Below are 22,705 nucleotides of genomic sequence, written 5' to 3'. Positions count from 1 at the left end.
CAGATCATCTACACTCCGTATAGATATGTGCCCTCCCCGTGGAGAGATAGGATGGTGAGGAAAAGCATGAAAAGCTTTTGCTCCTCGAGTCCATGTCCTGTGACTTTTGCTTCAATTTTGAAGTTCAGATAAAACCAGATAAAACTTGAAAGAAAACCTCAACTGAAAGAAAACCCAGAAGCAGTTTCACCTTAGCAGCCACAGAGAGACCACTAGGTGTTTGCTCGGGGCTGGCGTGCTTTGCCCTGATCCTTCAGAGGTGTTCAGGAGAATCTCATCTCCATCCCAAACCCCAATCCCAGATGATCTTCATCTGCCCAGAGTTTTGCTTGGCATTTACACCCCTCTAATAATGATGTTTCTATTCTTCTGGGCATCTTCATCAATACAAATGGAGCTCCTATGGCTTTGTACTCCAAGGATGAATTTTGATGAGCCCCTTCAGCTGTTACTTGAAGTCACATTATGCATGTACTACGACCCTGCTTTCTGGCTTTCTAATTTGGTTGGAAAGCTCCCACAACAACAACAACAAAATCAATTGCAAGTAAATAAGCTGTGCCACATGCTCTACAACAAATTTTAAATCAATTGCAAGTAAATAAGCAGCGCCACATGCTCCACAACAAATTTACGATCTGGATGCCCTCAAGACTTCTAAGTAAAGACTGCATTTTGTTTGTTTTTGTTTTTGTTTTTCAAACATTTTATTTGGCAGATATTCCTGGACGACCAGGGCCCAGTGGTGAACTGAACAAGATCTGTAGCCGTGCTTACGAGATTGCAAGCATTCCTAAGGGTCTTGGAGAGAACACCAAATGAAATAGCTTTAAATAGGGTTGAAGACACTTTATCAAAATCTCTCTTTCTTCTTCCCCCAAGGGAAAATGTATCTTGGAGGACTCTTGTGTTCCTATCACTCACAGATAGACAGGAAAACAACTCATTTATGTTCCCTCATCTAAGCAGATCTGCCTCTAGCCTACCATGCATTTTTAATATTCGTCCTAAAAACATTCCATGTACAGTTCTAGGTGCTGGCGGGATTTCAGAAATGCTTTTGTGCTGCATGCCAAAATGCTAAAAGCAGGGCTAGATTGTGTCATCGCTTTCCAATCAAGCCTCTCTAGGCCTCTTGATGTAAGTTTCTGAAAAAGTTACATGTAAAATAGTGAGCAAGGACTTTTGATATAGCTTAAAACTGGGGTTCCTGCTTGCAGCTGCTGTACGTGGTTTGGGGTGCTCTGCTGAAGGACCTGGTCCTGTCTGGTTTCACATGGCAGCAGCAAGGAGAGGAGAGTACTTTTGCTTGGCTTAGCTTGCCCATTTGCTCCGTTTTGTACCAAATTAGATCATCATATTTTACAATTCCATCCCAAGCAGGAAATCTAGACTACGGATCAGTGGCTGCCCTAATTTTTATTGGCAAATCATGATCTTTATTGGTGGAATTATGAGCTAACTGGACTTTACAGTCTTTGTGTAATGAAGCCAATATATTACTACCAGTGTGATGTTTTAAATTTAATGTATCAAGGAACAAAGATAGCTTTCTTCCTTTTCCTTTTCCTTTTCCTTTTCCTTTTCCTTTTCCTTTTCCTTTTCCTTTTCTTTTCCTTTTCCTTTTCCTTTTCCTTTTCCTTTTCCTTTTCCTTTTCCTTTTCCTTTTCCTTTTCCTTTTCCTTTTCCTTTTCCTTTTCCTTTTCCTTTCTCTTCTCTTCTCTTCTCTTCTCTTCTCTTCTCTTCTCTTCTCTCTCTTCTCTTCTCTTCTCTTCTCTTCTCTTCTCTTCTCTTTCTCTTCTCTTCTCTTCTCTTCTCTCTCTTCTCTTCTCCCTTTCCTTTCCTTTCCTTTCCTTTCCTTTCCTTTCCTTCTTTCCTTTCCTTTCCTTTCCTTTCCTTTCCTTTCCTTTCCTTTCCTTTCCTTTCCTTTCCTTTCCTTTCTTTCCTTTCCTTTCCTTTCCTTTTCCTTTCCTTTCCTTTCCTTTCCTTTCCTTTCCTTTCCTTTCCTTTCCTTTTTTTTTTTTTTTTTTTTTTTTTTAGTGTGCTCATTTTCATTCTTCTCCTTTTCACTCTTTTCACTCCCCCAGTGTGCTCATTTTCATTCTTCTCCTTTTCACTCTTTTCACTCCCCCCTCTCTCCTTCCTTCCATCTGTCCTTCCCTCCTTTCTTCCTTCCTTTCTCCCTCCCTTTCCTCCTGTATTGACAGCTACTCTGTCACTCCAACAAGGAAGCAGCTAAATTGACAAAAGTGATGGGTATTAGAAGGAGAAAAGAGCCAATAATAGTAAGATGCAATGTTGGTTTATTTGTTTGTTTGCCGGTACAGCTGTGGTGAGAACTGCTTCTCTACCCAAGTTGATCCCACTGATACATGCGATGGATCCCTAAAACCAGACATCACAGATGCTAAAGTTTTGGACTCTTCAAATGCCTTTTGAAGCATTCCCTCTCCCTCCACTGTCTTTTCAAGACCCAGAAACTTGCTGTAAGTGTTTAAAAACAGCTGGGGTGAACCACCCCCCTCCCTTCACCTTCCCCTAGGGTCTGTCCCAAGGAGCTGGAATCCAGGTGGAAAGGCCGAGGAGAGAAACAGGGACGCAGGGTGAAATCAACAGATTGCTCAGCAGTGATAAACTCCAGCAAGACTTTATGTTTCACCTCCAAAAAAAGTAAAAACAAACAACAACAACAAAACACCAAAATTAAAACCAAACCCCGGCCCTTTCTGGGGTTTTATTTGTTTGTTTTCAGTCTGGGAAGAATCACAGCAGTGGGGTGTGAAGGATGTGAAGGATCAGGCCCGTGGTGTTACCGGAGGAACCGAGGGATCACTTCTGGCCTCTCTGATCCTGGGATGTGTTTGCAGCATGAGCAGCGATTAAAAGACACAGTTTGTTTGTAAACCATGCAAAATGAACATGGCACAATAAACACGGAGCCCCACAATGTTGCTTTTACCGTCTCCATCCAGAGCAAAGCCTTGCTTTAATACTGCCTTCACATATCTTGAGTGTGTAACATTTACTTAATTCCTCATTGCTAAAAACCCCAGAGGAAGAATGGGCTCATCCTAGCCCCTTTTGGACCGCAGTTCTGAGCTATTAATCTGCCATGTCAGCATATTTTATTAATACCCATTTTCCTGCGGACAATAGGCAGAATGCACCGTAAGTCACTTACCATCTGTGGTGTAAGTGTGTTGTAAAGTATCTTTCTTCTGCAGCTTATTGCTTTGATAGATTAGGGGTTTGTACAGCCGTGATGCCTCATCCCATCAATTTTAGGCTCTCAAGAGAGCCCTCGCGGCCGAGGTATCTGCTCACCACAAAAGTCTTTAGTGGCATCATCCTCACCATGCCCCCACAGGCCAGGAAAGTGCTATTACACCCGCTGTCCAGATGAGGAACTGGTGGCCAAGCTGCATTGCTTTAATTAAGAGCATGTTTTTCCTTCTGCTCCATCCCTGTGCAGTGGGGAGAGATAAGCAGGCCTAGAAGGGAACAGAGTTGTGGAGCTGGGACTGGAAACTTTGCTAGAGGAGTCCTCCAGCATCCCAGCCACCAAGCAGCATCCATGGGAGGAAATCTCATCCATCACCTCACAGCATTTTAGATGCACTTAAAAACTAGGTGTCTCAGTGTAAAGAATTACCTCAAGATAAAAAAAAAAAAAAGGAGGAGGAGAGAGGCACCACGATGGAAAGTCATTTTCCAGCCTAGTGGAGGCATCTGAAGAAGGTGAGCTGAACTGGAAGAGTGCTTGCCCCATCCCACCACAATCACAAGATACAATTATCGTTGTACTTTTATTTATTTATTTATTTTATTTATTTACAGAGATCAGGAATTTGTGAGTACCTGCTATATCACCAGTTCCTGTTCCACATTCCCTGATGCAATTTGCCCCAGTAAATCCCAGTCCATGGCACAGCTGTGTCTATGCCATGCTCAGCTCTGTTCAGTCCTCGCCTTGGTTTCTCCTTGAGGACATGACTGCAGAGCTGGTGGAAAATTTGATACACTGAATGGAAGATTTTTGGCCTAGGAACCATATATTGGTGGGCTGGAACTGCTGACAAACCCAAAAAAACACCTGAAACAAAGTGATCTTGGGAAAACTCAGTCCTTTGGAAGAGGGCTTCAAAGATTTGTATATGCTATATAAAATATGGAGCAAGGGGGGAAAGATGCCTTTTAGTGACAAGTCTAACAAAACATAATGAGTGTAGGCTTTGAATTAAAGCATATCTAAAATGAGTTAAGCAATTCCTTGTGTGCTCAAGAGCTGACAGTTCAAACATGAGACACCTGTGAGGATGGGGAACAAAGATATCAGTAAAAGGAATAAAGTGTATCAGCTGTAATCTGTAGTCCAGGAGATGCAGAGGAGACCATGGCAGGTTAGATGTGGCATTGTCCAGCTGGATTTTCCCCTTGTTTTTGTCCCCAGATGTCAAAAACCAAAGTGAATTGTCCCTCCTTGCTGCCCTTGAGGACTCATCTCCCACACCTTGATGTACTCAGCCCACTAAAGCTCTCCTTTGTGTGAAACCAATTCAGCATACTCAGAGTTAAATGAGATTTGCTATCCAACCAAGACCTGGCAGCTGAATTTCAGCCCAGCACAAGCTTTTATGATCAAATTATAGACCCCAGGAAAAGAAAGAAAAGAAAAAAAAAAAAAAAAAGAAAGAAAAAAAGTGAGTCTGAGGTTTATAATGGAAATCACGACAGCCGTGATTGTAGTAGCAGGAACAGCATCATTGTAACATGGTCATAAACTGGTGCCATCCCGTGGGGAAATATAAAAGGGAAAAAAAAAGCATCTGGAGTGTCCTTGGTACTCCCAAAAGGTTTGAGGATGTAGGTGCCATGACTGGATGGGAAAAGGGCTTTTTGGCAAGACAAAATTTGAAGGATGAAACCTCTCAACCCCGACATAAAACAGCACCCTCGGTGCTGTTTTAATCCATGGACAATGGATCTGTGGTTTCTGCATCAAAGCTGGAGCAAGAAACTCTGCTCAGGTCCTCTCTTCAGCTCTTCATGTCCTTGAGATGGGAAAAATTATACATATCCATTTCCAGGATGGGTGGCACCAGCTCTACATGGATAAGCCCCGGTTATACGAGGCAAGGCAATTCTGGATGCAGTGATATTTCACCATGGAGGTCTAACAAGGTGGAGGTGCAGCCTTTTCCAACATTTAAGTAGAAAAAAATATATAATATAAAGCTTCTGGATCTCATCTTTATTATTATCTGGCCATAAAGGGAGGGAAAGCATTTGTGAGCTGCTTGCAAATCCCAGCTTCTGAACTCCTGTTCTACATCCCAGTTTTGCAAGAAGCCTGGTCCATCCTCTCCAGTACCTCTTAAAACCATGGAGCAGAAATTACATTTTGGCTCTGGCAGAAAGTGAAAGCCAAGACTGATACAATAAAAAAACAATGGCCACATTTTATTGCCTTGCTCACCCGTGGTTTCTTGAGCATGACTTATGGAAGCTTTGATTTACGCTGGTGCAAGCTTTATCTGCTGCTGTCTTGGCCAGCTCATTCTTAATACTGAGACCTGTGGGCCTCTCCCGCCTTTCTTGGTTAAATAAATTAAAGCAAATATAAACGTTAATGGAAGCCACTTTATTTATGGCTGGAGTTGAACACTGTCTCTTGCACCATGGGTCCAATCCAAAACCCATTAATCCAAAGCCTACTGACATCCCCGCATCAAGCCCTATCTTTTGTGCTTTTCCTCCTCGTGACAAAAGGGGCAGCTAAAAAAAATAATTTTCAACGAGATTGCATTATCCCACCAAAGCCATTTTGCACAAAACGTTCAACCCTTGGCACCTCTGGGGAGGCAGAGCACTGGGGATATTTTAGTGGCTGTTGTTTGAAGGCTGAAGATATTCCTCCCGCAGCGAGGCCTCCCCCCTCTCCTCTCCATGCCAGCCGTCCCAGCCTCTAACTATCTCCCTGGGAAATGTTTTGCCATGCATCACCCGCTGTTTGTGGCCAAACACTTTTTTGGCTCCTTTGCGCGATAGAGAACCTACTTGCAGCTCTTCAGACACTCTCAGATTGTTCCGTGCCAGACCTTTATTTTTTTGGCTGGGTTGGACGGAGAGATCTTTCTGTTGTATTTTTTTTTTTAACTGTTATTATTTTAATATTATTGTTTATTTAGAGATACTTTCTGTCACATGTACTTGGCTAACTGCTGGCTTGCCATTGAAGTCTGCCTTAATGCATTCTGGTACGCTCTTTCCCCTTACCCCTATATTTCACCTTGCCCAATTCCCAAAATAAAACCACACAAAAGCAAGTAAAGGGAGCAAGATTAAGAGAAAGGGACAATACAAAGGAAAAAAAAAAAAAAAAAAAAAAGTAGAATAATATGGGATCTGTCCTGCAGAGTAGTATTAGGATGAGTCAGTAAATGAAGCTGTTGTGTTTTCAAATGGAAATAGCAAGTTCTGGGTTATTCTCGCAGCATAACATTTTAATGTTACTGCCACCATGGGATGGATGGGAGGAGCAACAAGAAGGATGATCAGCTCCCCAATGAATACGAATTATTATAGTGCACCAAGGCTCTGCCTCCTCATATCCGATCATTCCTGTTGATATTAATAGAGATTTTCCACTGAGTTGTGTAGGGTCTGGATGCAGAGGCTGAAAGTCAAGAAAAAGCTGTTGGTCAGACCTCTGGCAAGGAGCAAACCAGGGAATCCCCCCAAAATGATTATGGCTTCAAGCCCCCAACTTCTGTGTTGTTGTCCAAGCCTCTGTGGGCTCAAGGAGCTGGCAATCTAACAGATCACGGTCATTCAAGGAGGCATGGTGTTTTCTATCTGTTATGGTTGGCATTTAAAAATAAAGAATACCATTTATGTTGTGTCACTGGCATTTGGGGACCCTGTCTTTCTTTGATGAAAGGGCTGGCAGCAGCTTGAAAAACTGCTAGGTTGAAAAACTCCTAGGTTCCTGAAGGTGCCATGAAATCTCCTTAAACCCATCTTGCAGGGTTTGGCGAGGACCAGGGATGGAGACAGGATGAAAAGAGGAGATTTTGCATTGTTTCTTCAGACATTTGTGGCTGGTCTGTGAGAAAAGCCTGAAATTATTTTCCCTTCTTTCTCCATGCACATCAACAACAGTGGGCTGTGGGAATGCGCCCAGGTAGGGCAGATCGAACAAGTCCCCATTTCCCTTCCCCCTCATCTCACGAATTTAATGAACTTAATCTTAATTCACCTTAATGAACTGCCTGCAATCACCACGCCAAACCCTTGTCTTTCTGAGCAGAGTGATGAATGGCTTCCAAATCCCGCATTTTGCTGAGGACAGAATGAGCTCTGTGAATATTTACACTGAAAATAAATTCAAGTAAAACAGTTTAATGAATACTTGTAGATTTTATGCAATTAAGTGGCCAAGCTGATATGCAATGAGCAGGATGGCCTCCAACAGATAGTGTAGCAGTGCTATGAGGAGGGAAAAGGAGCAAATGCCTGCCTGGCTTTTCAAGCCACCCTATAATTTACCCCTGGTAGGGTTCTAGGTTAAAAATAAAGTAACCCAATGTTCAGACAGGCCCTGAATCTGTATGACATCTTTGGAAATGCTATACCTTGCTCAGCACCTATTTCATAATCGTTTCATGAAAGTCATAAATGAAATCATAATTTCATTTTGGCACACGATGCAGCTGTCGGAACGCCGAGGTCCTTGTCCATGGGCTCTGGCTGTTACAAACCTTATCGTGACATCATGGGCAAATGTAAACTGTGGTATTGGGTTTCTCTAAAGTAAAACAACGGTCGGACAAGTTGTTTAGAGAGGTGTGCGTGTCTGCATGGGGACACACACAGAGGGGAGATGAATGGATGCTCTGCAGGGCCACTCTCTTGGAAGGCTTCCATCGCGGACGGGGAACCCAACCCCACAATCGGGTGTTGGGAGGTGAACAGAAATCCCAGCTGAGCTGTCAAGGTGGGAGCAGACAGAGAGCACAACACCCCACTCAGGAAAAAAAAAAGAAAACTCACTCTTGTCAACAAAAAGGACTCATCTGCAATATTTTCCAGGCTGTTTTAGATAACAATGAAACAACAAGCTGTGTGTTTCTGGGAAAGGTTTTCAGAGCATCCCCTTGAAGACTGTTCCTTAGTAAAACTGCCTGCTGGAAGGGAGGATGCTCCAAGTTGGATATTTAAAGGCTTTTAAGGAAAATCAGAGGAAAATTTCAGAAGCTGGTGTGCCAGCCATGCAAGTGGAAGAGCATCTCCTGGTGCCTATATCTGTGACAGGTCTTTAGGAGAAACCCTCTAGAATTCCCTATTTCTGGGAAAACATTCCTATTTCTGGCCAAGGTAACCTGGCCCTAATGCTGCCTTGCATGAGAGCTCCTGAGACCAGCTGCCTTAGAGCAAAACCTGGCACAGCTCTGTCCCAAGCCACGCATCCTATCACAGTCAGAATGAGTTTGGGGATCAGGGACTGGGTTAAAAATGGCCAGAAATAGGGATGTCTAACAAATGTCTTGCTCACAGACGAGGTGTTTTTACTCTCAGCCAGCATTTACAAAGCTGGGATCATAACAGGAGATGTTCCCCTGAACATTTCGCAATATCCCTCCTATTCCAAAAAGGTTATTGGGACTTTTTATCTTTTCCAGTTGGTCTCCATCTCTCTGCTCTTGCAAGTCACTGTTATTAATTACGCCTCCACGATTAAGCCCCCCGCGAGGAGGACCCCAGCTCCCACGCTGCAGCAAGGGAGGGGTTACTGGACTTCTTCGCAGGGAAGAGAAAGCATCACCCCACCCTGAAGGGATCATCCAGTGCTGGAGAGAGGAGCTGACAGCTGGTTTTTATTAGGATGGAGGCCTTAAAAGGCAGCGTTGGGGTAGGGGTGGGACCTTGGGTCCGAGGGAGAAGCTTGCTCTGCTCATTCCATGGGCTGTGGAGGTCGGGGCTTGCTCGGTTTGTGGCCAAATGGCACAGGAGTCGAGAGGCTCTGCTTTGGTTTTCTTCTGGCTGGTGATGGGGGAGAAGAGCTGGCCCCTGCTGGGGCTCCTGCAGTGCAGGTGATGATGCTAAAGGCAAGGTGAGGGAAAGAAACCCCACTGAAATGGGGGCAGAAGGAGACGTGGCTCTGAATCCTGCCCCTTAACAGGCAGGTACATGGGGTGTCAGTGCCCGAAAATCTCTGTTATTTAAGGGCAGGGTTGGAGGAGAAAAGAGGCAGGAGAAAGCAGAGCTGTGAGGCTGCAGGCTTGCATACCACTGTGATCTTCTGCAAGATGTCTGGTGGGGGTAAAATCTCAGGTTGCTGCAATCTTATGGCCCTACAGGGTTGGCCGTGCATGCCAGAGGGAGGACAAGTGGTGGCCTCCTCCCCTTTTAAACCTGTCCTGGCTCTAGGTAAAAGGGAGTTTGCATAGAGCCTCTGTAACTTGTAGCTAATGTCACCGTACTTTAGGCACTGCAAAGAGAGACACTGAGCTTTTGTGCCACTCTTTTTGGGACAGAAATCTGTTTTTTTGTTACTCACTTTACAGCCAGGCACTTCACTTACTACAGAAGTAAGGCCAGGAAGGGACATATCCAGTCATGTACCAATGTATTTGCCCCTCAGGAGTATCAATTCTCAGGCTAGGGGGAACAATTCTCATGTATTTACCTTGGTCTTGCTTTTAATTTGGAGGAACCTCAGTCACTGAGCCCTTACTTCCACAGACATTCCTGCTTTCAAGCATTTTGCAGAAGATGTGAGCATCAAATGGTCCTTTGTTTTCCCTGTCAGAAGACAAAGAACCTGGGTCAATATTCAAAACCCATACAAGTGCATTCATTTGGATTATTTTAGTGCAAGAAAAATCTTTAAAAAAATGGATCAGTGCTTATAATTGAAACTTAGAGGCATGGTAAAATACTTACACTGCAGCCTGTGCCTGAAGATGACCAGGATAATTATTTAAAAGAGGGGAATGGCATCCTGTCACAGGGCCCGCTGTCACATGCCTTGGCACTTTCTGGTCATAAATAATTAAAAAAATAATAATCCGCAACATTTATAAATGGCTCCTTCGACTGTCACATGCAGAACACACACTAATGCTGGGTGAAGTGTTATCCTAACCCCTCTGCGTGTGTGATGGCTTACATAGCTCACTCGTAGCACGCAGCATCTTGAAACCCGCTGATAAAACCGTAATACCACACCCCACAGTATACATAACCATGTCATGTTAATAAATATTTGCAGAGTGCCACGGCTTGGCACAGGGCTTGGGAGATTTTTAGACGAGGGAGCACGGCCCCCCGCTCCAGGAGAGTTTACACTGGGGTCCTGGTTCTGCACATGTTTAATGTTATCGTGAGTCATCCATGGAGGGGCTTCTCTCTTTGTGGGGGGAACGGGAGAAGAAGAGAGGGTGAGAAGACACCCGCAGAGAAACTAATGACAAATGATGCTACCGAAGGCAGCATGGGTGGCATTAGTAACAGAATATGCCTTTATATATTTTTTTTTCATCTATGTGGTTGGTTGAGCTCCTCAGCATCTTAATGGTAGCCCTCTCTTAATGGCAATGTGTGGTTTGTGAAGGTTGTGGAAGTCTGCAACAGAATTAGGGCTTCTGCAGGGGGATGCAGGAATCACCCCATTATGTTTGGGGTCAGGGACAGGACCAGATGCTGGCTGAAGGGACCCTCGCTGAAGACTAATGTCCCCTCGCCATGTGCTCCCCTGGTGCATCCTGCCAGATTTCGGGGGGGTTCACATCTCAGAGATCCCAAACCTGCTGCAACAGATGGCCACAAAACCTTATTTCCAGCCTTTCTGACAGGCTTAGAAATTTCCTTCTACTGCCCCAAAAACACTTCTCGAGATTCCCAAGGAGAGAATTTTCCAAACATTTCCTTCAGGCTAATAATTATGTCACTTTGGAAATACAATCCAGAAAACAACGTCCCCCTGTCTGCACTTCCAATAACGGGTGGATGCATCCCTTCACCATGTTCCCCCATGTCTTCATGGGCTGCGGTGCCAACGAAGGTTATTTGCTCAACCAGCCCTTGCTTCCCATGGGGTTTGTTCAGCTGGCAGTCCTAAAAGCTTCTGGGAAGTCCCAGCTCTGGCTTATTTATGGGCTCACTGGTGGGGCCAGCTCTCTTCCACGAAAATCCCATGGAAGATGGTGAATCAAGTTGTCTTCTGCGGGTGAAGATGGCAATGTCTTTCACCAACAAATGCACTAGGAAACCTAGTAAGTGCTAAACTTCTAGATTTTAGCCCTTTTCTTGGGACTCAGGTCCTGTTAAATAACCCTCTACATGCACACTGAGGTAGCTCCCCACGTCCACTGTGTCCCAAAACCATCCGTGCTTTTCCACCAAACCCCGATGTGTGCATGAACAGCAGGAGGCAAAGACCCGTGGCAGTTTAGCAATGACACCCGCGACTCAGCAAAGCACTTAGAGCACAACGTGTCACATAGAGATTAGGAGGAATTAAACACGTGCTGAAAGGTTTTGGCACATCAGAGCCCGGGGGCTTGTCTGTGCAAGACATTGTCTGAGATTAAAAGGTTTGGGGTGGTTTTAAAGTCCCTAAAGCTCTTCCTGAATAACTCCCTGTATGCATGTGGTTAGTCTAGAGCATATATCCTACACCATTTATGTATCCTACATAGCTTTTCTCACTAGTTTCTTGTGTTTTATCCCACCTTTTGACCTTTTTATGTCCTTCTGTCTCCTTCATTCCTTATTTCTGCCTCCACACCATCATCGTTGGCCACCCAACTCCCATCACCAATACCTAGACCATGAAGGGGGGACGTGCCTTGCCGTGCTGGGTTTGCACAGCCCCGAGCACAGCAGGTGCCTACTGCAAAAACACGGGTCCTACAGCTGCTGTTGTCTCCCACCTCAGCTTCTGTTGGTTAATAACAACCATGATTTTCCCCAAAGACTTTAAAAAAAAAAAAAAAAAAAAAAAAAGACTTTAAAAAATTAAAAAAAAAAAGGCTATTCATGGTGAAACTGGGGCGGCAAGCTGAAGTGCAAGAGATATTCCAGACAATTTCCCCATTTGAATGAGTTCCTGCTGGAGAGCCCTGATGAAACATGTGAGGAGGAGGAGGACACACTCCTAGGGGCAGTGGGATGGGAAAGGGTTGGGGAAAAGGGGGTCTCAGGTTTTGGGAATTTGGGATTGTGTGTGCAGGGTTCTTTGCAGTTCACATAGGAAAGCCCATTTATGACCCATCTATATGAATGTGATCTTTCCAGAGCAGGGAGACACACACAAAAGTATTATCCTGTATAAATAGCTTTTCCCAAAATAGACCTCAAGGAAATTTACTGAGTCTCTTGGTGCTGGGATTAAAGCACTCATTCTCTTCTTTCCTTTCACCTGAAACCCATGATGAAGCAAAATGACACAGGTACCTTTGCAACCAGTGCCAATTTGTTCACAGGCCAGAGCTGACATACAAGTCATAAATTCAGACCCATGAGGTTGAGAAGCCAGCCATGCTTCCTTTTCTTTCCCCCTTTTTTTTTTTTTTTTTTTTGGAGGCACGCAGTCATCAAGCCTCCATCGCTGATACAGGCATGAAAGGAAAAATCAGATCCCGGCATCTGAACTTTCCCCCGATTAAAGGCAGATCAAAGCCGGGGAGGTTGTGAAAGCCGTCAGGACGGGGGAGGCAGGACAGACGTGCGACCGCGGCGGCGAGATTTCGGAGCCCCGCAGGAGAACCCAATCCACCTGCCAGCCCCGTGCGTGAACGGTATCTTTGTCCTTTAATTGGGACGGCAGCCTGGCGGCCCCGCTAGCTAATCATCCTCCGGAGAGGCCACGCTTCCAGGTTTCCGGCTGAAAACACCAGCTAGCCATTTCTGTTGCTAATCATTAACCGCTCAATTAAGAAGGAGCGCCCCGCGTGGCCCCCAGACCCTCGGAGGCTCCACCACCAACGAGGACCCCCCTTGGCATCCCCCAAGGCTGGGGGGGGGTTCATCACGGAGGGAGGGCTCCAGGGGGTGCCCCCCAAACCTCCACCTCCCAGCCTTGCATGGAGGGTGGGATTGGAGCCCCACGGAGCCTCTCGCTCGCCCCCCCTGGTCCCTACCCTAGGAGGGATGCGAGGGGCGCACGGCACTCCTGGCCCGAGCCCTTTGTTATGCTAATCTGGGCTGACATCACGCCTCATATCAAAGCCGCGGGGACCGCATATAAGGAGGCTCCACGGGCGCAGAGGCAGAGGAACCCCAGCCTCCGCTCTGCCCTGGCCTCTGCTGCACCCACACAAACCCCACTGCGGAGGTAAGGAGGGGTTCGGATGGGGGACGGGCAGCCGGACGCTGCCGGGACCCCCCGTAAGGGATGGGGCATCCTGAAGTCGTGGAGGTGAAAGGGTAGAAATAGGGGTGCTGAGGGGAGGCTGGGGTGTGTGGGGTGATGGGGGATTTGGGGTTTGGAGGCTGCAAGGGAAAGGGGAGACTCAGGGGGGGAAAGGGAGAGGGGAGACCCAAGGGTTGCAAGGAACGGGGGAGACTCAGAGGGTGTGGAGATACCGGAGACTCCGAGTCTTTGGGGAGACACGAAAACTAAGAGAGCAGAGCTGCAGGGGCTAGGATGGAAAGGGGAGACCTGGCGGGGCTAAAAGGGAACGGGGAGAGGCAGAAGTTTGTAGGGACAGCTGAAGTCTGGGTGCTGCAAGGGGAGACTCGGGGCTGCAAGTGTGGAGGGAGATGCACGGAGAGAGGCGAGCGGGAGGCTGCGGGGTCGCAGGGACCCCCGGGGGCTGCAAGGGAGAAGGGAGATTCAGAGGGTTAAAAGCCAGGGGGGAGAGCCGGGAGCTACAGGGAGAGGGGAAGCTGCATGGAGAGGGGAGATCTGGGGGCTGCATCAGCCCCACACCCCCTGCTCAATCCCCTTGCTCCCCATCCCCACTGCACTGCCCTTAAAAAGAAGCGGGGGACAGGTGGGTGCCTTTCCTGCTTGGCTGGAAAAAAAAAAGTGGGATGGATACTCACAGATTTAGGTACAGCTCGCTTTGCCTCTTCTCATCCCGGCACGGGGCTCTCGGAGGTGTTAGATGGGAGTGATTTCTGCGTGCAGGGAAGGTTTTCTGCACGCAAGAGCGGGGCTGGCTGCAAACAGCCCCGGGGTGGAGGGAGAAGGGGGCTCAGAGTTAAAACCGGCGCTGGTTTGGGGAGTCTGCAGGCCACTTGCTGCTGGTTTGATCAGTGACCCAGAGCTCTCCAGAGCTGTAAACATCACGTCTGCCCCGACGAGGCTCCCTCCTTCCCTCCCCTTGCAAATTCCTCTCGCAAACGTAACCTGTGCTGGAGCAGAGTGGAAAAAGGAGTTATTGCCTCCCCAAATAACAGGGGCGCGATCGCTGGCCAAACTTGCGGCTCTTGGGGTGGGGGGTAGATGATAATTTCCATTCCTTCCTGGAAAAAAAAAAAAAAAAGAAAGATTTTTATTTTTTTCAAGGCAGGGACGTGTGATGTTGGCTGGTCAGGGTTAGTGAGACCATCTGAGACGTTTTACACCCGCCTCTGCGCTGCTCAGCAATCCAAGGGAGGGAGATAAGGGGTCTGAAATATCTAAATGGACACTAAAAGACATGGGCAGGATTAAGGGTTGAAGGTTTCCAGCGTGCTCATGGAGCTGGGGGTGGGGGGGGGGGAAAGCAAAGTGCTTCCAGAAATGAAAAGATAGAGAAATACCCAGAACCGAGCAGAGTGGCTGGATGCTTTTGGGAGCACATCAAGGGACACCTCGACCCCAAACCCGAGCGGGCATTAAAGAAAAACAGCCCGTGGCGATGAAATCCTGCCTCCCTTGCAGTCAGCCGAGTTCTGCCTTGGACTTCAAGGGAGCCGGGAACTCGCCCCTAGAGGTTATTAAAATCCTTTGTAATAACAGCACTTCTCTGGTAACCCTTTCCACCAGGCACTGGGGTTGTGATACCCAAAGAGCAGCCTGAATGGAAAAATTCACTGCTGATGGCAGGGAAAACACCCAGGAATATTCCCTTCCCTGCTCCCCAGTTGCTCCCCAAAGGGGGGCATCAAGGCAGAAAGAGAGAAATCCGGAGCTGGGGCTCAGGTGGGATGTGTTTGTCCCAGGCTAAGGGGTGGCAAAGGGGTTCCCAAAGCGATGCTGGTGGCTCCAGACATTCCCCATCCCAAATCCTTTCTTAGGGGCATGGGGACACGGCTTGGGATGCTGGAGAGCCCCTGGTGCAATGTGGCAGGCAGGTTTTCCTGCTTGTTTTACTCTTGGCTTGCTCATGGGGTGGGCTTCTTGTTGGGAAACCACCACAAAGACCACAAAGAACAGCCCGGAGCTGTGTCTGAAGAGGATAAGTGAAGGGAAACCCATTTACTGCTATTAATGCTGCTGCCAAAGCAAGGCGTGCCCTCGAGACAGAGAGGACCCCTCTAAGATTTTGAGTCCGGCACCTGGTTTGTTTATTTGTTTGGGGTGGAGGAGGAAAAAGGGGGGATTCTGGGGGGCTTTTGTCTCCTCCTGGCTGCTCCCCAGAGGCGGCAGTGGGGTTGCATGTTTACCAAGCCGCAGCTCCAGGTGCCCGAGGACTTGGAAGAAGTGAGAGGCAGAGTTAATGAGGTGAGAAGGAAAGCAGAAGGGAAAGAGCAAAACACATTTTGTTGTAACAGATCAGCCCGAAACATCTGCAGGGCACGGGCACCTGTGTTAAGTCGGGAAGTGCAGTTTTTCTAATTCGTCTCCTCTGCAGAAAAAGAGGGGGAAAAACTCCAGAGAGAAGGAAAGGAGAGATGAATTTCTAAAGATTTGGGCTCACCTAGAAGATTTATCTTTTTTTTTTTTTCTTTTTCTTATTCACGAGCACTTGCAGAAACCTTTTGGAGAGGGGAGGAAAAAAAAAGTGAAACAGAGCACGAAGCCTTGCCATATGCAGGGTTAAATGGAAACACACAATCAGACCATAACTCAGGGTGTAATTCAAGCCATACGTTTTGTCTGTCTGTTGACTCGCAAGGTTGTATCAAGGCTTGGCGAGGGAGGGGACTCGGAGGGGATAATCCAAACTTCTCCGTGATTCATAAACCACTCCTTTGCAATTTGGATAATAGATCCCTCTTTAGCAGTGACTCGCTAAGCTGCAGAGCTAACCGGAGCTCGTGCTCTCTCTCTCCTTTCAGGTTGTGCATCTCCAAGGAGGGGCAAGACCCGCACCGAAGGAAATAACATTGAGCAGAAAATTCGGAAGACTCCTTTTTTTTTTTTTCCCTCGGAGAAGCTGATTTCCTTCTGAAAGTGGGGGACAGTGGGGGAGAATGAAGCCGAGCCCGCAGTTTTTGTTAGCTGGCTTTCTGTCTTTGATTCTGCAGACGGGGATTTGCTCTGGGATAAAATGGATGTAAGTACCTGGCTATTTCTCAGTGTTTTTGGAGTAGTCCTTGCTGCTCTGTTACCCGGGTTTGCAGCCCTTGGTGCTGCTTGAGGCAGGCTGCAAAGCCATTTAAAGAGCAGAGAGTGCCGCATTTCTCCAGCATTCACTGATTGCAACAGGGTGTACCGGGGGCTCGTGCTAACAATAAGTCTCAACCTTTCCAAAATATGCATGGTTTGGTGTTGCTTTTCCTTCTCATTGCTACCAGAGGAAGGCACACACTTGAATGCTCACATCAGCCGCTTAATGAAGTTTCTAGCCTCAGCTCCTATCATGCTGGGAAAGTCTCCCACCGGGACCGCTGGTCATGCTGAGTAGGAGCTGAGAGCAGGAGGGAGGGCAGCTGAGATAATGCCGCCTATCTCCAGCCGTAGGGGATGCTTGACAGATAACATGTTTTTTTTGTGGACCTTTTAACCTTTGGGCTTGGCGAAGGGTGTTAAAAATGAAGCGGGGAGGGACGGGGGGGAGAGGAGGGTGAAGGAATACCAGGGAGCGTGGTCAAGTCTGGATCGAGTTTCCTCGGAGGTAACGTTACTGCAAACAAAGTGAAAACATCACTATCTCATTTCTTTGCTTAAGCAAGCAATCAATTAGTTGCTTACTGCAAAACAAACAAACAAACCCCTCCAGCACCCATCTGGCTTCCCGTCCGGAGGAGCAATCAGTCCTTTTCTGCTCTGGTCTGAAGCTGTGTGCAGAGTAAATAGTGGGATGTGGGCGAACCTCAACTGAGCACCTTGTGTAGAAGGCAGGATAAAACGTGATGCCTTTGGAAGGAGGAGGGTCTGTTGTGCATGGGATAGCGTGTCTAGGTGATGGTTTTGGGAATAGCAATGAAATTAGGACAAAAGGTTCCTACTGTTTTCCTCCTTCCACCACAGCCCCCGTGCCATGTTTATTTCCCATTTTACTGCCCCAATCTGTGCTGCTTGAGACCCTGCCCACATCAGCTTTCATAAAGTTGGGATTTCTCTCTTCTGAATTTGGACACCTGCAAATTCAGCCTCTTGGAGGCAGTGGTTTGGCTGCCCTGCCTGCAGCCAGTGGGGAGAGGACCTTCGAGGTGGCTCCTCACCCACCCCAGCGATAGACATCCAACACGAACATCAGGAGATACCCTCTGGGGATGCCATGGACTGTGGGGAGCTGGTTGAGATCACTCACACACCTCTTACATGCATAAAGAGAAGCAGGGTGAATCCCTCCACAGGGTGTTTAAATGAACACGGTCAGGTGGAAGGAAAGGTTGCCTACTTTAGGAAATCATTCATGTGCACATACTGCACTTACTCCATACTCTAAGAACCACCTTGGAAGCAGAGGGCAGCCAAGATCTGATTTCTTTTTCACATTTTTTTTTTTTGTTTCTTGCCTTTACACCCCATAGCAGCCACCACAGCTACATCACACAGCCCAGCTACTTCTTTCTGCCAGCTTCCTCAGGCATTTCGGCTCTCAGCTTTGCACCTACACAGCACCTTGCATAGGGTGGACATCTCCTCCAAAGCCTGCGAGGCAGGGCTAGGTCTGTAAAGCTATTTTCTGGCAAAAGCATCCTTCCAGCTGGTAAGAGGTTAAGCTGTGAGGGTTCCTTTTGGGGATGGGGCAGCAGTTGGAGGGGGAAAGATGCAGAGGTTGCCGCTCCTCCCCTTCCCATCAGACACATCCCCCTGTTGAAAAGTGAGTAGGGAAGATGAAAGCTGGGATTAAAGTGGCATTTGAAGCATGAACTGCATCCAGATGCACTTCTGGGTTCCCCTCGCACCTGTTTGTAACCTGGCGGAGAGCTGCGCTCCCCATCCCAGGGCACCTTGTTCAACGGGGACGCTGCCAGCAGGGATTTCACAAAGAAATGTGGCAGTGCATTTTTTCATTCTCCTCCCTTCCCCACCCTTGTTTTCCTACGGAGCCACCGGCCAATTTTTCCCCCCCCATCCATCGCTCTCTTTCCACTGCTGCGGCGATGCCAGACGCGGGCTGCTGCCAGCCTTGGGGCTCAGGGACCATCCTTGGAAATGGCACGGGTGAAATTCTGCTGGTGGATGGAGAAGGGAGAGGGTGGAAGGAAGCACAAGGAGGCGTTTTCGGTCGCGGGCTTGTCTCCGCGGTCTGCCCATCGCGACGTTGTTGTAGGCACGGTGCCAGAAACGAGCTTCAAAGAGGACTGGGGATGGAGGGGGGAGAAGATAAGGAGGTGGTTGCTGCCAGATGTTTACGGGCCTTGGAGAGGGCTGGGGCAGAAAGCCTGGCGGGCTGGGCCTGCAAGTCGGAGGAAGAGGGAGCGACTGATATGAAGGGCGATAGGAAATTCAATTTTGATTCAGGGCGTGATGTAATTGCAGGGGGAGGCGGGGAAGAAAAACACGCTTTGCAGCCATTTAGCACTTTCCTGTAACACGAATATCCCCTGTAAATTAGTAAAAGCGGGGAGAACATAAAATGGAGCTATTTGTTTTATTTTATTTGGCTTATTTTTATGAGCTCTGTGGTCCAGATCCCCAGCTGTTGTAAATCGGCACCATGCCCTTCCCCACCACGGAGGCGCGCGCCGCCGAGCACCCAGCATGGTGCATGGATGCTCAGCATCCTGAAAACCTGCTCATGATGCAGGAGAAAATTCACTTCTCATCTTCTTCCATCCCAGCCCCAGCAGCTGCTGGGGTGCAAAGTCAGGATATAGACACATCTTTGCAGGATCAGAGCAGGAGAGCTTTTGATCAGGGTGTATCAGCTCCAAAGTCTTATTTTGGCACGCTGCTTTTTGCAAACCCACTCCCGTCCTTAAAGCAGAGCTTCGTGGTGCTTGGCACTTGTTTTGCATCACAGCAGCGATCGGTTTCAATGTGAGATGTCTCAGGGCCAACAGGTAGGAACTCCATCACTTTACCCACCTCCTCTCGCACCCCTTTTAGCCGTCCCTAAGGGGACTTGGGCTTGGCCAAGCAGGTTGCTGAAGTGACTCGTTCGGGGCGTGCTGGAAAACAGATGAGCACTAGAGGGAGCCGCGGCCAGATGTGCACGCTGCAGATGTTGCAGCACCCGAGGATGGAGAGGTTTTCAAGGTGCTTTTGCCTGCTGGAGGTGGCATCTCCTCGCCTGGGTGCGGAGGCACGGCGTGGACAGTCCCTCTGTGGTGAGGGTCACCCTCGGAACAAGAGTGGCTGCAAAAAGGGTGAACACAGTGAGGGTTTTTTTTTTTTTTTTTCATTGGTTTGCTCTGTTTTCCTTCTTTTCCTGCAAATTCAGCCCATGACAGTGAGCTGTGGCACTAGGAATGCCATCATTACATGGTGCTTGGCCACTTTGGGAAGACCCTTGATCCCTTCTGGACATGTCCCATGCCCTCTGGACCACATGAGCACCATTCCCAGAAATGAGGATGGTTTTGCAGCAATGACAGCTGCCCAGTTCATAGGATCACAGAGTGTCTGGTGGTGTCGGGCAGCTGTGGGTCCCTGTGGTGCCAGCCCTGCTCCAGCAGGGTCACCCCGAGCAGGGGGCCCAGCCCCACGTCCAGGCGGCTGCTGGAGATCCCCAAGGAGGAGCCCCCAGCCCCTCTCTGGGCAGCCTGTGCCAGGGCTCCGGCACCCGCCCAGCCCAGCAGTGCTTCCTGAGGGGCAGAGGGCACTTCCCGTGTCCCATTTCCAATTTCCATGGTTCAAACATAGCCCTTTAGGACCAAAAGGCGGCGAGCCTGACATTTCCCCCATCGCACTGACCTCAAGCACGCCTGCAGCACCAAGACCTTCCCGGAGCCAGCAGCGTGCTCCCTCCACTTTCAAGAAGCCGGGGAGAAAATGGAAAGATTTTGTCCTTCCCAGCAGCGCCTGCTTCTCTACTTTGGCCGGGGAGGGGGCCGGGACTGCGGGGCACGGGCGCCGGCGAGGAGCCGTCTGCCTGGCAAGGGGGCTGCTAGATGAGCTGCCGTGAAAGGACTGCAGAACGGGGACGGCAGGAGGGGAGTGGGCTGGGGGCGAGGGGGGAGCTGCTTTGAAGTTCGCTCTTCGCTCCGTAGGCAGCTCGGGAAAACTTGACAAAGCTCCACGGCCTTCCTCCGGCGGCGGGGCAGCCAACTTGCCGCTGGCATCAACTTCAGTCGAGCTTGGGCTGGAAGTCAATGGCCTTGTGCCCACTACTGCCAGTGCTGGATTTGGCACCGTATCTGAAAGCAACTCTTATTTTAAGCTTTTACTTCAGGGATCTTTTTTTTTTTTTTTTTTTTTTTTTTTTTCCCCTCCTCCTCTCCCTCCTCCTCCTCACCTCTTTTCTCTTTCTCTTTTTTTTTTTTTCTTTTTCTTATTTTCTTTATTTTCTTTCTTTTCTCTCTCTCTTCTTTCTCTCTTTTCTTTTGTTTCCTTCTCTCTTTCTCCCCCTCTCTCTTTCTCCCTCTCTCTTTCTTTGACTATATAAATCCCATGTCTCTGTTTGAGAAGGCTTTGGGTATTTGCTGAACCACTTTGGGACTTGCAGTCCTCAGGACAGGACTGAGGATGCTCCCCTGCATCCTTGCTCCTGCTCAAACAGCAGCAGGGCCAGGTGGTAGAGCCATGGGTTGCCTCTGACTACTCAGATGGGGACCCCATAACAGTCCTGCCAGGCCTTACTAGTTGAAAACCTGACAAAAGGAAGCTCATGCAGATTAAAAACCTTAAATGAGGTCTTGCACACACAGAAAAGCAACTACTGACTCTCTTTATTTAAGCTTACCACAAACTTCACTCCCTGAAGTGATACAATTTTGTCTAAATCTTTTTGTTTCACCCAAATCTCTGGAAAATTAAAGGTTGAGGGTGCCTTCACGGAAAGCAAAGCAGACAATTTGGAGCTGAAGTTCATGGTTTCACCAGCGGTCCCTCTGTGTTGTCTCCTTGGCACAAGGGAGGATGGGGAGATGCTCTCCAGAGAGAGCCCACATCAGAAGGAGAGGAGATCCTTCCACCCTTTAAGGACATTTTAACGGGCACCAGTGCTTCATTGCTCAATTCAAGGAATTTTTCTCCCTTTGAATTGACCAGGAGCAGTGTCCTATATAGAGTTGTCCTTGTAAAGCCTCGTGTATGGCCTTCATTGATGTCTGCTCCAAGCTGAAGGTACATCTCCCAAGCTGCTGCTCCTATGAATAGTCTTCTCATGTAGCCCAGATCTGCAGGACTGGGTCTATACTTCTCAAAGGGCCTAACACTGTAGAGCATTCATGTTTCCAAATGAATTTATTAACTGCCTGAGATAATTAAAAGGGTAAACGAAAGTCATGATCCATCCATGCATCATATTTCCTCTGTAATTACGTTTATGGTTTTCTGTCAGTATCCATAACTTCAATTGAAAGCCCTGCTATGCTATATATAAAGCAGGAGATGTTTGGTTTGCAGCCTGTTTATTTAAGGGGATGGGTCAAATGTGTATATATTTATTAAAAAAAAAAAAAAAGAAAAAAAAAAGAAAAAACAACCACCCCTCAGTTGTCCTCACCACTTGGAGAATGAGGGATGGAGGAGAGTCAAGGGAGGGGAGCATGATGTTAGCAGGAGGAAAATGTGAAAAGCAACATTTATGGGATGGCAGCAGGTAAAACTGCTGTATGCTGCTTCTCAGATGAATTGTGGGAGTCCAAACTAAGGTTTTAACTAGGATTATTTTCCCTAGATTGAGCACTAAAGGCTGTTGTCCTAATTCTGCCCCTTTATTTGGGCTGCCTGTGCCCCTTTGGCTCAGGTTTCCCTCCCAGGGCTGGGGGAGGTGGGGTAGACACCCACCACCACCAAATTTCCTTTCTGCTGCCCACAAATGGACACCCCAACTTTATCCTTTGCAAGTGGTGAGCATCCCCCCATGGTGTTGCCAGAATTTGGGGAGCAGGGAGGGCTGGTGCCTTTCCACGGGGAGCATTTAAAGCAACAAGGGGATGGGGGAAGACATTTATGAATGTAGGACAGAGACTAAGCAAACCTGGGCTGTCAGGGCACGGACTAGATGACCTAATAGGCCTCTCACATTCCTAATCTGTGATTTATAAACGCACTTTTCGGTCTCAGCAAGTGACTCCAATAACTGTGAGTTTTCTTTTCCATCCCCATTACCCTTTACTTTTTCCTCCCGACGCTTGGAGATGTTTCCAATTATAGGTTCTCACAAGCAAAGGCATGAAGTTCAGGCCTGGGAGATGTTCAGAAAACACCTTCTTGCGTCGTGCTTTTTTATTCTTGGCGGGCTCCCTGGAGCTCGGCTCATTCGAC

General features: G+C 48.0%; 1 protein-coding gene across 3 annotated transcripts in view; it reads left to right on the top strand.

Annotated features, from left to right (window-relative positions):
• Positions 1-12,990: 12,990 nt before the first annotated feature.
• WNT11 (Wnt family member 11) overlaps positions 12,991-22,705 on the top strand; it is a 31,757-nt gene continuing 22,042 nt past the window's right edge. For 2 of the 3 annotated variants that reach the window (XM_084494892.1, XM_084494891.1), the window contains exons 1-2: positions 12,991-13,339; positions 16,216-16,433. In XM_084494892.1, coding sequence (XP_084351018.1) covers positions 16,351-16,433 — 83 coding nt within the window. In that variant the 5' untranslated portion in view covers positions 12,991-13,339; positions 16,216-16,350. Of the gene's footprint in view, positions 13,340-15,706; positions 15,758-16,215; positions 16,434-22,705 lie in introns of those variants that run through there. The other variant, XM_084494893.1, reaches the window with a different exon arrangement.

Source organism: Aythya ferina, assembly GCF_964211825.1.
Source record: "Aythya ferina genome assembly, chromosome: 1".
Lineage (NCBI taxonomy): Eukaryota > Metazoa > Chordata > Aves > Anseriformes > Anatidae > Aythya > Aythya ferina.
Note: the sequence above shows the minus strand (reverse complement) of the source record. Positions and strands in the feature narration are given on the sequence as shown.